The 13,602-nt window shown below is 41.8% G+C and overlaps 1 protein-coding gene across 2 annotated transcripts in view; it reads right to left on the bottom strand.

The window, feature by feature from the left end:
- Positions 1–12,409, bottom strand: part of TF (porcine inhibitor of carbonic anhydrase) — a 44,558-nt gene extending 32,149 nt beyond the window's left edge. Inside the window, exons 1-2 of one of the 2 annotated variants that reach the window (XM_021068520.1) lie at positions 12,265–12,409; positions 1,247–1,419 (exon numbers count right to left, since the gene is read on the bottom strand). In XM_021068520.1, coding sequence (XP_020924179.1) covers positions 1,247–1,419; positions 12,265–12,307 — 216 coding nt within the window. In that variant the 5' untranslated portion in view covers positions 12,308–12,409. 2 annotated transcript variants of the gene reach the window in all.

Here is a 13,602-nt window from a genome sequence, read left to right as displayed (position 1 = left end):
CGACTTTAAAAAAATTTAATATAATTTTGATGAAAATTATGTTACAGTTGTGAATTAACTTTAAAAGAATATGCACATATATGATATTTTGTCTTGCTACCTAGGAAAATGGCATGTTTTACTTTATCAGTAATTATTGTTCATCTGCCCCAGACTTTTGTATTATAATAATCACGCAGAGCTCTCATATGATTTTTCCTCATAGACATTTTCCGTATATCATTATAAGTGATATCATAATTTGGCACTTTGGGGCTAATTTTCCTCAACTAGTGACTGTTGATATATGAAAATGACATTAATTGTGATATATTACCTCTTACCAAACTAATGTTTCATTAATAAATAATTATAGTAACATTTCTCTCAATTCCATTGTACTTTCTAGGCACAAAAGCATCTGAAAATATTGCTATGTTCTTTGTTGCTATCTCACATGCATTTTATATCTTATTACATCACCAGGAAATTTTGAAAACAGTATTAAGTAATTATAGTGATACTAGAGCTTCTTTTTTTTTCTCATGCCATGCCAGTGGCATGCAGAAGTTCCTCAGCCAGGGATCTAACCTGTGCCACAGCAGTAACCAGAGCCACAGAAGTGCCAACGCCAGATCCTTAACCCGCTGAGCCACAGGGAACTCTTATACCTGAGACTTGATAGATCTCTCCTCCAGTGCAAGTCCAGCTTTGCTTTACCATGGACATTTTCACTGAATCCTTCTCTATCAGTTGTTTAATTATTACTGTTGTTATTTTCACTATTAATGAATTTGAGCACCTATATTTTCATCTTCACACAGTCTCCGTGATTTGGGGTCTTTTGCTCATTTCTTTCTCCTCTAAAGCCTGGTCTAATTCCTGTGAGGAGAAAGCTGTTCTGAAGCAGTAAACAATAACAAGTGCAGAAAAAGAAGAAGAAAGTATGGAGTTCCCACTGTGGCACTGCAGAAACGAATCTGACTAGGATTCATGAGGCCACAGGTTCGATCCCTGGCCTTGCTCAGTGGGTTAAGGATCCAGCGTTGCCAGGAGCTGTGGTGAAGGTTGCAGATGGGGCTCGAATCTGGCATTGCTGTGGCTGTGGTATAGGCCGGCAGCTACAGCTCCAATTCAACCCCTAACCTGGGAACCTCCATATGCTGCAGGTGAGGCTCTAAAAAGCAAAAGGAAAAAAAAAAAGAAGAAGAAGAAGAAGGAGAAAGTAAGGATTTTCTTCCACTGCCTTTAGGCTGCAGTGACTTACCAAGATGGCCCTGATGCACTCGAGGTAAGAGGTTCTCTTCACACAGCTGACATGAGGACCTTCCACTGGAAGGATTTTTTTCATATTGTGACGAAAACTGGAGCACTTACTGGCCTCTTGACTTGAGACAGTGCACCATCTCACAGTTTCCTTAGGAAAAGCCAGACACAGCCCTAGGGGAGAGAGGCCAGAGGTATAAGGGACCCACAGCACTCACCTTTCTCTACTGGAAGAAGAGGTTAAAGACAAGGTCAGGGGTTAACTGAGAGGGGTAAACAGAAAGTGGACTGGCTGCCTGGCACACACAAATTCTCAGGTCCCACTTCTCTGATTGTGCCTTTCCCCTTGGAGAAAAAGGCCAAAGATACCCCCCCCCCAGAAGTCAAATATAGAATTAACATATGAGCCAGGAATTCTACTCCTAAGTATAGGAGAATTGAAAACAGGTATTCAAATACATATTCACACATCTTCACTGCAGCCCTATTCACAATGGTCAAAAAGGTGGGAACAACCCAAATGTACATCAGTGAATGAACTGATAAACAACATACAGTATATCCATACAATGGAATAGATTCTACCATAAAACACAAAGCATTGCTATATGCTATAGGATTGACAAAGCTCAAAAATACTACGTTATACAAAAGAAGTCAGACACAAAAGGCCACACATTACACGATTCCACTTTTATGAAATATCTAGAATAAGTCAATCTATAGAGACAGAAAGCAAATTGGTGGTGGGCAGGGCTGCGGGGGGAGGAGGCTGTGTACAGGATGTTCTCTTGGGTGATGGAAACAGATAGAAGTGGTAGTTGCATAACCCTATGAGTGTACTAACTTTTATTTTTTTGCTTTATTTTATTTTATTTTATTTTATTTACTTCATTTTATTTTATGGCCACACATGCGGCATATAGAAATACCCAGGCTAGGGGTTGAATCGGAGCTACAGCTGCTGGCCTACACCACAGCTGCAGCAATGCGTGATGTGAGCTGCATCTGTGACTTACACCACAGCTCACTGCAACACCAGATCTGTAACCCACTAAGCAAGGCCAGGGATCGAATCCATGTCCTCCTGCATATTAGTCAGGTTCATTATCGCTAAGACACAATGGGACCTCCCCTAACTTTTAAAATGTTTATGTGGAGTTCCCATCGTGGTGCAGTGGTTAATGAATCTGACTAGGAACCATGAGGTTGTGGGTTCGATCCCTGCCCTTGCTCAGTGGGTTAACGATCCGGCGTTGCCGTGGGCTGTGGTGTAGGTTGCAGAAGCGGCTCGGATCCCACGTTGCTGTGGCTCTGGCATAGGCCGGCGGCTACAGCTCCGATTGGACCCCTAGCCTGGGAAACACCATATGCCGCTGGAGCGGCCCAAGAAATGGCAAAAAGACAAAAAAAAAGAAAAATAAATAAATAAATAAAATGTTTATGTTAGTGGATTTCACTCCAAAAAAGAAAAGGAAAAAAAAAAAATCTTATGGGAAAGGAGATTTGGGCCTAGTGATTTAGTCTTCCTCTTGACCCTGGATCCTCTAACCTTACACAGTATTATAGCTGGAATGTCAAAATCAGTGCCTTATTATTTCACTGTCACTTTAAGCTGTAGTAACTAGTGCCGAAAATACAAGAAAGGCAAAATGCTATTTACAAATCTGTGGTATTTGAGCAAAATGTTATCTTAGATGAAATCTAGAAGATGAAAGTAACATCAGTAATAGCTAACAGTTTTCGACAAGGGCCAGACACACGAAGGCCTCGAATGCCCGCAATTGCCCTGTGGGTTAGATATTGGTGTTTTTGTTTTGTAGATGAGATTAAACAGGCAAACAAAAGAAACTTGTCAGAGACATCAAACAACTTGAGATGAATCTAATACTTGAAACATCCAGGTCTATTGGACTCCAAAATCTGTGTTGCCTTTTAACTGTCTGTAAGTAGGAAATTTCAGAAGAAATGGGGCAGATGTCAAACTTCCTTGGAGAGAATCCCATATCAAAGATTGGGAGTGACAAACAGAATGCCTCAGCTCTGTTTGAAAAGGCTTTCGGATATCACTTATATCTGGAATCTAATATACTGCACAAATGAACCTTTCTACGGAAACAAACACATGGACATGGAGAACAGACTGTGGTTGCCAAGAGGGAGGGGGAGGGGGAGGGAGCAGGATGAACTGGGAGTTTCGGGTTAGTAGATGCAAACTATTGCATTTGGAGTGGATAAGCAGTGAGACCCTGCTGTGTAGCACAGGGAACTACACCTAGCCACTTGTGATGGAATATGTTGGAGGATAACGTGAGAAAAAGAATGTGTGTGTGTGTGTGTGTACACATATGGTTGGGACGCTTTGTTTTACAGCAGAAATTGGCAGAACATTGTAAATCAACTATAATAAAAAAAATTAAGGAGTTCCTGTTGTGGCACAGCAGAAATGAATCCAACTTGTAACCATAAGGTTGTGGGTTCGATCCCTGGCCTTGCTCAGTGGTTTAAGGATCTGGAATTGCCATGAGCTGTGGTGAAGTTTGCAGACCCAGCTCAGATCCTGCCTTGCTGTGGCTGTGGTTGGCAACTGCAGCTCCAATTTTACTCCTAGCCTGGAAACCTCCATATGCTGTGGGTGAGGCCCTAAAAAGCAAAAAAAAAAAAAAAAAAAAAAAAAAAAAAAAAAAAAAAAAAAAGCAAAAACAAAACAAAACAAAACAAAAAACGCCTTTCAATAGTAGCAGCCCAGGGAAGGAGAGTCATCGAGAGAATGGAGCCATGTGCCTTGAGTAAAATACAAGTGTTCAGAGTAAAGGCTCACTTTGCATTTTGAGCCTTTCAAAGCATGTTTACTCTGCTTGCTAATCCAGATTCTTAAAACATTCTGTGCTTGGCAATGACTGGTAACCATAGAGACAATATAACTCTATAAATGAAAATAGCTTAGAGAGGAGGTTAAGTTACATAAAGAGGTACTGTACACAAGTGTAGGATTTTTTTTCTTTTTCAAAGGTATGAACTTATTGGGAAAGCCTTTTTGAAAGTCTGTATTTTCAGTTACTTCTGCTTATGTTCAAATGATTAAGACTTTAGCTTTGCATTTAGCAATGTTTTTAAAAATGTGAGAATCAGAGTTCCCTGCTGGCCTCATGGTTAAGGATCTCGTGTTGTCGCTGCTGTGCCTTGGGTCACTGCTATGGTTTGACCCCTGGCCCAGGAGCTCTTGGACAAAGCAAAAAAAAAATTAACAACTAAAAAAAATTTTTTTTTGTTTTGTTTTTTTAGGGCCCCACCCATGGCATATGGAGGTTCCCAGGCTAGGGGTCTAATCAGAACTGTAGACGCCAGTGTGCAAAACAGCCACAGCAATGCCAGATTTGAGCCATATCTTCGACCTATACCACAGCTCACAGCAATGCTGGATCCTTAACCCACTGAGCGAGGCCAGGGATTGAACCCACACCCTCATGGTTCTTAGATTCGTTTCCGCCATGCCAATGACAGGAACTCCCAAAAAAATTTTTTTAATAAATAAAAGTGTGAGTATAATATAGGTGAATGAAGTTTGCTTCATTAGGGGAAAAGCTAAAGTTTTCACAGAAACATGGTACTAAAACAGGGAACTAAACAAATGCAAGAAAAATAAAACACAAAACAAACCAAAACCCAAATGAGGATGGACTTCTATTTCTGCCTGTGAAAGATAATTGATATGGGACTTGCCCTAGCACTTTACACAACAAAAGAAAATCTGGGGAGTTCTCTTGTGGTACGGATTTGGCATTATCAGTGCAGTGGCTTGGGTCACTGCTGTGGCACAGGTTTGATCCCTGGCTTGGGAACTTCCACATGCTATGGGCATGGCCAAAAAAAGAAGCGAATGAAAAACCTGGAAAAAGTGTTTTAAAATATTGAACAACAGGAAGTACAAGTCTGTGATCCCTGACAGACAGGGAGCAAGTAGGTAACCAAGCCCTTACAATCATTCTAGCTTTCTTCCTGGACAAAGGGACTGGATGGCAGGGCAGAGAAGGGAAAACCATACAGCCTGATGGTCATCCCAAGGTGAGGAGACAGAGATCATAGCTTGGTAAGAAGGAGGTCATTAGAATGTGCAGCACAGAGTACCAAAGAGCAGGGAGTGCAAAATGAGTGAAGAAAGAAAGAGAGGTTGAGATCCAGATGCTTCATACCCCTAAGATTCTGGCTAAATACCAACCTGAGCATTGTGGTGGCCAGGCAAGGACAACTGTTAGGAAAAAAAAATTAATGAGGAGCCTAAGCTGAGTTCTACCATTTGGAGTGGAGAAAATCTTATTGAATAAATAGTGCATTTATGAAAAATTCTAGAAGTAAGCTAAGTTAGATATAGAGTGAAGGGTATTCTAGACACAGCCTAAAAATCTTGAAAACTAGTCTTGAAAAGATGAAACAGATCTGAAGATAATATGACTGTCTGCCAGAAAAAAAGTTGATACTCCTTAAATTAAAAAAACAAAATCCAGTACTCAGCAAGATAACATTCACAATGTCCAGCAGCCAATAAAATTACTACACAGATGAAGAGGCAAGAAAATGTAACCCATAACCAGAAAGAAAATCAGTCAAGAGAATCAGAACTAGAAATGAAAGTAGTAATGAAATTAACACAAAATCACTTTAAAACAGCTCTTTAAAATGTTATACATATGCTGAGAGATTTAAGGAAAAACAAGAACATAATGAGGATACAAATATAAGATACAAAGAGTGAAAAAGAATTGATAGAAAGAAAGACAGAATATCTAAAATGAAAATTCCATTGGATGAGATTAACATCAGATTAAATACTGCAGAAGACAAAAGATGATATGGAAGACATTATTGGAAACTATCCAAAATGAAGCACAGAGAGAAAGAAATATTGAAAAACATGATCAGAGCCTCAGTGACTTGTCATACAGTATTAAGTAATACAACATATGTATAACTGGAGTTCAGGAGAAAAATTAGGAAAAGTGGCAAGAAAAAAACATATGAAGAAATATTTGTCCAGAATATTTCCTAACATAAAAACTACAGTTTCACAGTTCTAAAACAGCCGCACAAAAAAGAGACAAAATTAGGAACAGAAGAACAAAGACAATAAATATCACAGACTTTTGGTCAGAAACCATGCAAATCATAGGCAATGGAATGATAGCATTAAAGTGCTAAAAGGAACATAACTTGTAATCTAGAAATCTATACCCAATGAAAGTAACTCTCAAAATTGAAGGCAAAAATAAATTCAGACAAACAAGTATTGGGAGAATTTGGGCACAGCAAATTTGCACTGCAATGTATGTTAGAGGAAGTTCCAGACCCAAGTGGTAACGCAGGCAAATTCTATCAAACACTTAAAAGAGAAATAACACCAATGCTACACAAACTATCTTGTAAAGTAGAAGAATAGGAATACTCCTAACTCATTTTCTAAGACTAGCAATAACCTGATACCAAATCCAGAGACATTACCAGTAAAGAAAACTACAGCCAAATATCCCCCATAAACATAGGCACAAAAATCATTTACAAAATATTAACAGATCAAATCCAACCACCCGCTCCCCGCCGGACAAAAATGTGAGTACATGAACACACACATGCATACACACAAATATGTTTTCCCTTACCTAGGAAGGCAAAGTTGAGTTAATATACAGAAATTAATCTGTATAGTTCATCATATTACAGAATAAAAGAGAAAAATCCATATGATTATCTCAATAGAACAGAAAAAGTACTTGCCAATTCAAAATTCCAAACAAAGTAGGAACGGGAAGGAATGTCCTCAACCTGATGAAGATCATCTACAAAAACCCACAGTTAATATCATACATAATGGTGAAGACTAAATGCTTTCCCCTTTGGGTTAGAAACAAGGCAAAGATAAACACTCTCACCATTTCCTTTTTTTTTAGGGCTGAACTGGTAGCATATGGAAGTTCCCAGGCTAGGGGTCAAATCGTAGCTTCAGCTTTCACAGCAACATGGGATCCAAGCTGCGTCTGTGACTTATACCACAGCCCACAGCAACGACAGATTCTTAATCCACTGAGCAAGGCCAGGGATTGAACCTACATCCTCATGGATACTAGTCAGGTTTTGTTTCTGCTGAGCCACAACAGGAACTCCTCACCATTTCTATTTAACATTGTATTAGAGGTCTTAACCCTTTTAATAAGCTTCAAGAGAGAAAAAAAAGGCATAGAGATTGGAAAAGGTGATACAAAATTGTCTATATTCACAGATAACACTTCTCTACACAGAAAATTTAAAGGAATAAATGAATTTAGAAATAGGATTTGAGGTCAAAATACTAAAATTAATTGAATCTTGGAGTTCCGTCGTGGCTCAGTGGTTAACGAATCTGACTAGGAACCATGAGGTTGCGGGTTCAATCCCTGGCCTTGCTCAGTGGGTTAAGGATCCACCGTTGCCATGAGCTGTGGTGTAGACTGCAGACGTGGCTCGGATCCTGCGTTGCTGTGGCTCTGGCGTAGGCCGGTGGCTACAGCTTCAATTCGACCCCTAGCCTGGGAACCTCCATACGCTGCAGGAGCGGCCCTAGAAATGGCAAAAAGATAAAAATAAATAAATAAATAAAATAAAATTAATTGAATCTCTACAACTAAAAAGAAAAAAGTGTAATATGAAACTTTAAAAATACTACTTACAATGGCATCCAAAAATATGAACTATATAGGGATAAATTTAACAAATTGTGAACAAGACTGGTACTTGAAAACTATAAAGTACTCCCAAGATAAATGAAAGAAGCCTTAAATAAATAGATACAGAATATTCATGGATTAGAAAACAGAGTATTGCATTGTTTTGTTTTTCATTTTTAAAAATTTTATTGAAGTATAGTTGATTTACAATGTTGAAAAAAACTCAGTATTAAGGTGACAATTCTCCTCAAAATAATCTGTAAATTAAATGCCAACCCCAAAATAATCCAAGCCCTAAGTTTTTTTTTATAGAAATTGTGCTTGTGATTCAAAACTGCTTGGGAGTTTCCTGGTGACTCAACAGTTAAGGATCCAGTGTTGTCACTTCTGTGTCTTGGCTCATGGCTGTAGCCAAAAACAAAATTAAAAAAACAACTGTGCTTGGATATGCAAAGATCTAAATGGCAAAACCAACACTGAAGTAGTACAACAGAGTTGGAGGATTTATACCACCTGATTTCAAGATATACTATAAAGCTGCGGTAACCAATACAGTATGATACTGGCACAAGGATAGACAGAAAGTTTAATGGAACAGGGAGTTCCCATCATGGCTCAGTGGAAACGAATCTGACTAGCACCCATGAGGATGCAGGTTCGATCCCTGGCCTCGCTCAGCGGATTAAAGATCCGGCGTTGCCGTGAGCAGTGGTGTAGGTCACAGACGCAGCTCAGATCCTGCGTTGCTATGGCTGTGGTGTAGGTTGGCAACTACAGCTCTGATTCTATCCCTAGCCTGGGAACCTCCATATACCGTGGGTACAGCCCTAAAAAGACAAAAGACACACACACGCACACACACACACACACACACACAAAGAAAGAAAGAAAGTTTAATGGAACAAAACAAGAGTCTAGAAATTGACCCACATATATAGAGTCAGTAGATTTTAAACAAAGATGCCAAGGTAATTCAAAGGGGGAAGAACATTCTTTTCAAAAAGTCCTGGAATAACTGGATATCCATATGAGAAAAGTGAACCTCAACTCTTACTTTATACCATACGCAAAAATTAACCAAAACTGTATTGAAGACCAAAACATAAAAGCCAAAGCTATAAAACTTCTAAAACAAAGCAGAGAGGAAAATATTGCAACTTTGGGGGTAGCCAATTATATTTTTAGAGAGGACAGAAAACATAATACAAAAAATAAAAATTAGGTAATTGAACCTGATCAAAATGTAAAACATCTGCTCCTCAGAAGATATCATTTAGAAAATGGAAAGCTAAGCCACAAACATGGAGAAAATAATTGTAGTACATTGACCAAGGACTAGCATCTAGAATATATAAAGTGTTTTTAAACTCAATTATCAAACAATACAATCAAAAATGAGGAAATACTTGAACAGATATTTTATAAAAGAAGATATAAGAATGGTCAATAAAAAACATGAAAAAAAGTGTTGGTTGTCTAATGGTTAGGTGCTTTCACTACTGTGGCCCAGTTTCAATGCTGATCTGGGAACTGAGATCCCACATCAAGCCGCTGCATACCGCAGCCAAAATAAAAAAATTAAAATAAAGTATAAAAATAAAAACATTTAAAAATGTTTAATATTATTACTCAGAGAAGTGCAATTTAGAACTATTGTGAGATACCACAACACATCTATTAGAACGGCTAAATATGAAAATACTGACAGCATCAAGTATTGCCAGGATGTGGAGCAACTGAAATTCTCATATTGCTGGTGGGAATATAAAATGGTACAACTACTCAAAACCTGACATTTTCTGGGAGTTCCCGTCTTGGCTCAGAAGAAACAAATCTGACTAGCATCCATAAGGATGCAGGTTCGATCCCTGGCCTTGCTCAGTGGATTAAAGATCCTGCCTTGCTGTGAGATGTGTAGGTCACAGATGCAGCTCAGATCTGGCGTTGCTATGGCTGTGGTGTAGGCTGGCAGCTACAGCTCCATTTTGATCCCTCCCCTGGAAACCTCCATATACCGCAGGTACGGCCCTAAAAAAGAAAGAAAAAGAAATGAAATAATTACCCAAAAGAAATGAAAAATATGCCCACTCAAAGACTTGTATACTAATATAGCAGCTTTAGTCACAATATCCCCAATGTGGAGACAATCTAAATATCCACTAACAAATGAATGGAAAACAAACTGTGGTAAAGTCATATGGAATACTACTCAGCAATAAAAAGGAGTGAACTTTGGTACACACAACAACAGGGATGAACCTCTAAACAATTATGCTTAGTGAAAAAAGCCAAACACCAAACACTATATGACTATATGGTTCCATTTATGTGAAATCCTAGAAACAGCAAAACTTATCTAAAGTGGGAAAAAATAAGAATGGCTGGGAAGGGTAGGGACCATTTAGGAGTGATGGAAATGCTCTGTATCTTGATTGTGATGGTAGTTACGAAAGTAGGCATATTTGTCAAAATTCTTTGAACTGTATGTATACTTAAAGGAGGGCATGTTACTATATGTAAGTTATATTTCAATAAAAAAATGATTTTAAAAAGAGAGCGTGTTCAAGCAAGCTAAAGATCAATGGGGTCAAGTAACATAAAGGAGGCCAGCCATCCATACCACCTCATCCAACCAGTGACGATTTCAAGAAGGGGCAATCAGGGCCCACGGTGAATACTTCAATCTGATCCTTGAAATGAAAAGCTGGCCACATGCTCACTCTGTGGAGAAGTCTTTTCCCGGAAAGAGCAAGAGGTGGAAGGAAGAAGTGGGAGCCAAGGTGGAGGTCCAGGAATAACCATTCCCTCTCCTCGGACCTTTTCTGTTTAAGTTAGAAGAGTTTTTGCTGGAGAAGAACACTGAGCTTTGAAGAAAGTGTGTCCTAGATTCCAGCCTGGTCCGGGGGCCAAGAGGAAAGGAATGCTGCGGGTGGGGCCGGCAGAGGCGGGGTGGGGGGCAGCTCTTGCCTCTGGTTTGTAAACACAGAGCAGACTGGGAAAACAAACTTCTGGGCCATGCCTGACACTGCCAAGAGAGAGGATGGAGATGGAACAAACAATACAAGCCCTGTTCACCAGGAAGAATGCCAGAGAGACCAGAGGCCTCTGGATTTCTTGTGGCCAGCCACAGTTAGACCACAACTGTAGGGTCCTTGCCAGCCTTCCCCAGACCCGGCAGAGCTCCCTCTGTGGCCCTAGGTGGGCAGCACTGGGTTATCCCTCCCTGCACGATAGATACCCCACCTTGGAAATGATTTAAGACAGCCTGAGACCTGACTGAACCAGGGCTGGATAGAACCCAGCTGTAGAATCAAGGAATGAGGGGATCTCCACCTGCATGAGCACAGTGGCTTTCCACCATGACCTTCCTTACAGTTACCCAGCCATAAGCCCTGCCACCCCAACACAGAAAGGGGACCCCAATATTTACGTGCGGATTTTTTCCAGTGATAACTCACCTGTGCCCTTGGGCACAGCAACTGTGTGTTGTGAAAAGGAAATTAGTTCAGAGAAGGCACTGGACCACCCAGAGTCCCGTGGAACTGAGTGGTGGGTGGATCCCATTCTAGGGTGGTTGTTTCCCCCCTATATTCCTCCTCCTCCTCCCTGGTGCGTGGTACAAATGGAAGCTGGCATCATACAGTTCAGAGCAGGAACAATCCTTCTAGCTAGATATCTGACATGACAAGCTTACCTGACGCGTGCCCCTCTCCCTCTTAGTTGTGAGCCCTGGGAAAAATCCCTTCTCTCTGCTGACCATTTCCCTCACTGTAAACAGGATTAACACCCTCCAGGCCAGAGGTTATGAACTTTTTCTGTAAAGCTAGTCAGTTACTAGCTTTGTAGGCCCTACACTCTCTGTGGCAACTATGCACCTCTGCCCTTAAAGCCTGGAAGCAGCCATGGACGATACTGACCTGCATGAGCAGGATCGCGTTCCAATGAAATTACATTCATGGATGTTGACATTTGAATTTCATGTAAGTCTCTCGTGTCAAAACTATTCTTTTTATTTTCTTTCACCCATGGAAAAATGTAGCTCAACTCAGCTGTTTATCAGACGGGGCTGGCGGACTTGGCTGGCGGGTGATGGTTTGTGAACCCCTGCCCGGTGCTGGAGGGTTTCTGCAAGGGTGAAAGTTGTCAGGTGCACGGATGTACCACTACCAGCGAGTGGGAGGCAGTTCGGAGTCAACCAGACGCCGCGCTGCTTTGAAGCCGCTTAGACCAGGCAGCGCAGTGTCGCTCGGGAGCTGACTCTCGGCTGGCACCCGGTCCCTACCCTAGAGGGCCAGCCCCCACCCGGCTCCCAGTGCTCACTCACCCAGGGACCCCGCGCACAGCAAGACGCAGAAAGCGAGCCTCATTCTGTGAAGCGGCGCGCGACACCGACCCGGCTCCCCTGGACTCTGCCAGCTGTTACTTGCCCGAGAGGGGGCGGATCCGCCTCCTCCAAAAGGTTCGCCCTTCCGGGCTGATTGCGCTCGCCACACCCCTACACCTTGCCCGAGAGCCTCCACTGCACCCTCTGCCTCGGGCCGGGGACTGCGAGGCTGGATCTCCGCTCGCGGGCTAAGGGTCCGCAACCCGGAGGTACGAGCCCCTGCAACCTCGGAGCCCGAAGTAATGACCGCCTTACGCCGCAGAGAGAGAAACTGAGGCCCAAGACGAGAGTGACTGCCTGGGTCCCAGGTTAGCTACTCGAATGCAGGTTCCCTGACCCCCAGACCGTCGTGTAGACAAACAGCTCTTAGATGCTTTGAACACAGACTCCTTGGGACTGAGGGTCGGTCCAGGAGGTAAAAACTGTGGACCCGTCCCCCAGGAAAGAATGCGCACGCGTATACACAATGTAGTGAACACAATCTTCAGGGATCCTAGGACTACTCCGAAGCGTCTCGGTAGCCCTCTCCAGGGCCCTCCCAGAAGCTCTGCAGCACTCCTTCCCCGTGACGCGGTCCCTGGCAACCCTCTTCTGAAGCTTGAGGTCGGGTGGTGAAGCGCTGAACCCAGGAAGTGCTCCTTCTACTCGCCCCTGCACCCTGCAGCCCTATCCTCCTATAATCTGTGACCTCTATCTGGGGGAAGTCTTTCAAATTTAGATAGAGTCTTACATGCATACATACAACTTCACATATTCTGACTATTCTTACTTATGAATTATCACCAAGTGGGCACATCCTTATAACCAGCATTCACATCTAGAAACAGGCGGTTGGAGTTCCTCTGTGGCACAGCCTATTGAGGATATCCTGTTGTCACTGAAGTGGCTCTGGCCACATCATATCCATTATCTTGATTTCCAGCAACAGTAGACTAATTTTGCTGATTGTTTAACTTTATAGGGATGGAATCTTATAGTATGTACAATGTTGCATCTGGTTTCTTTTACTTAAGGTTGTATTTGTAAGGTGCATCTATGTTGTTGTGCATCGTTGCCCTTCCAGGGATTTGGGTATTGTGTATGACCCCAAATTGTGTATGCAGGGCCCACTGTTTATCTTTCCTGTTAATGATGGAAGTTTCAAGTTTGGGCTGTTGTAAATAGTGAATGCTGGAGTTCTGTTGTGCTGCATCAGGTTAAGGAGCTGGCATTGTCACTGCAGTGGCTTAGATCGCTGTCAGTCTTATCATTTTAGCCCACCATTACTCTTTATTCTGC

This window comes from Sus scrofa, chromosome 13 (genome assembly GCF_000003025.6).
Source record: "Sus scrofa isolate TJ Tabasco breed Duroc chromosome 13, Sscrofa11.1, whole genome shotgun sequence".
NCBI classification, from domain to species: domain Eukaryota; kingdom Metazoa; phylum Chordata; class Mammalia; order Artiodactyla; family Suidae; genus Sus; species Sus scrofa.
Note: the sequence above shows the minus strand (reverse complement) of the source record. Positions and strands in the feature narration are given on the sequence as shown.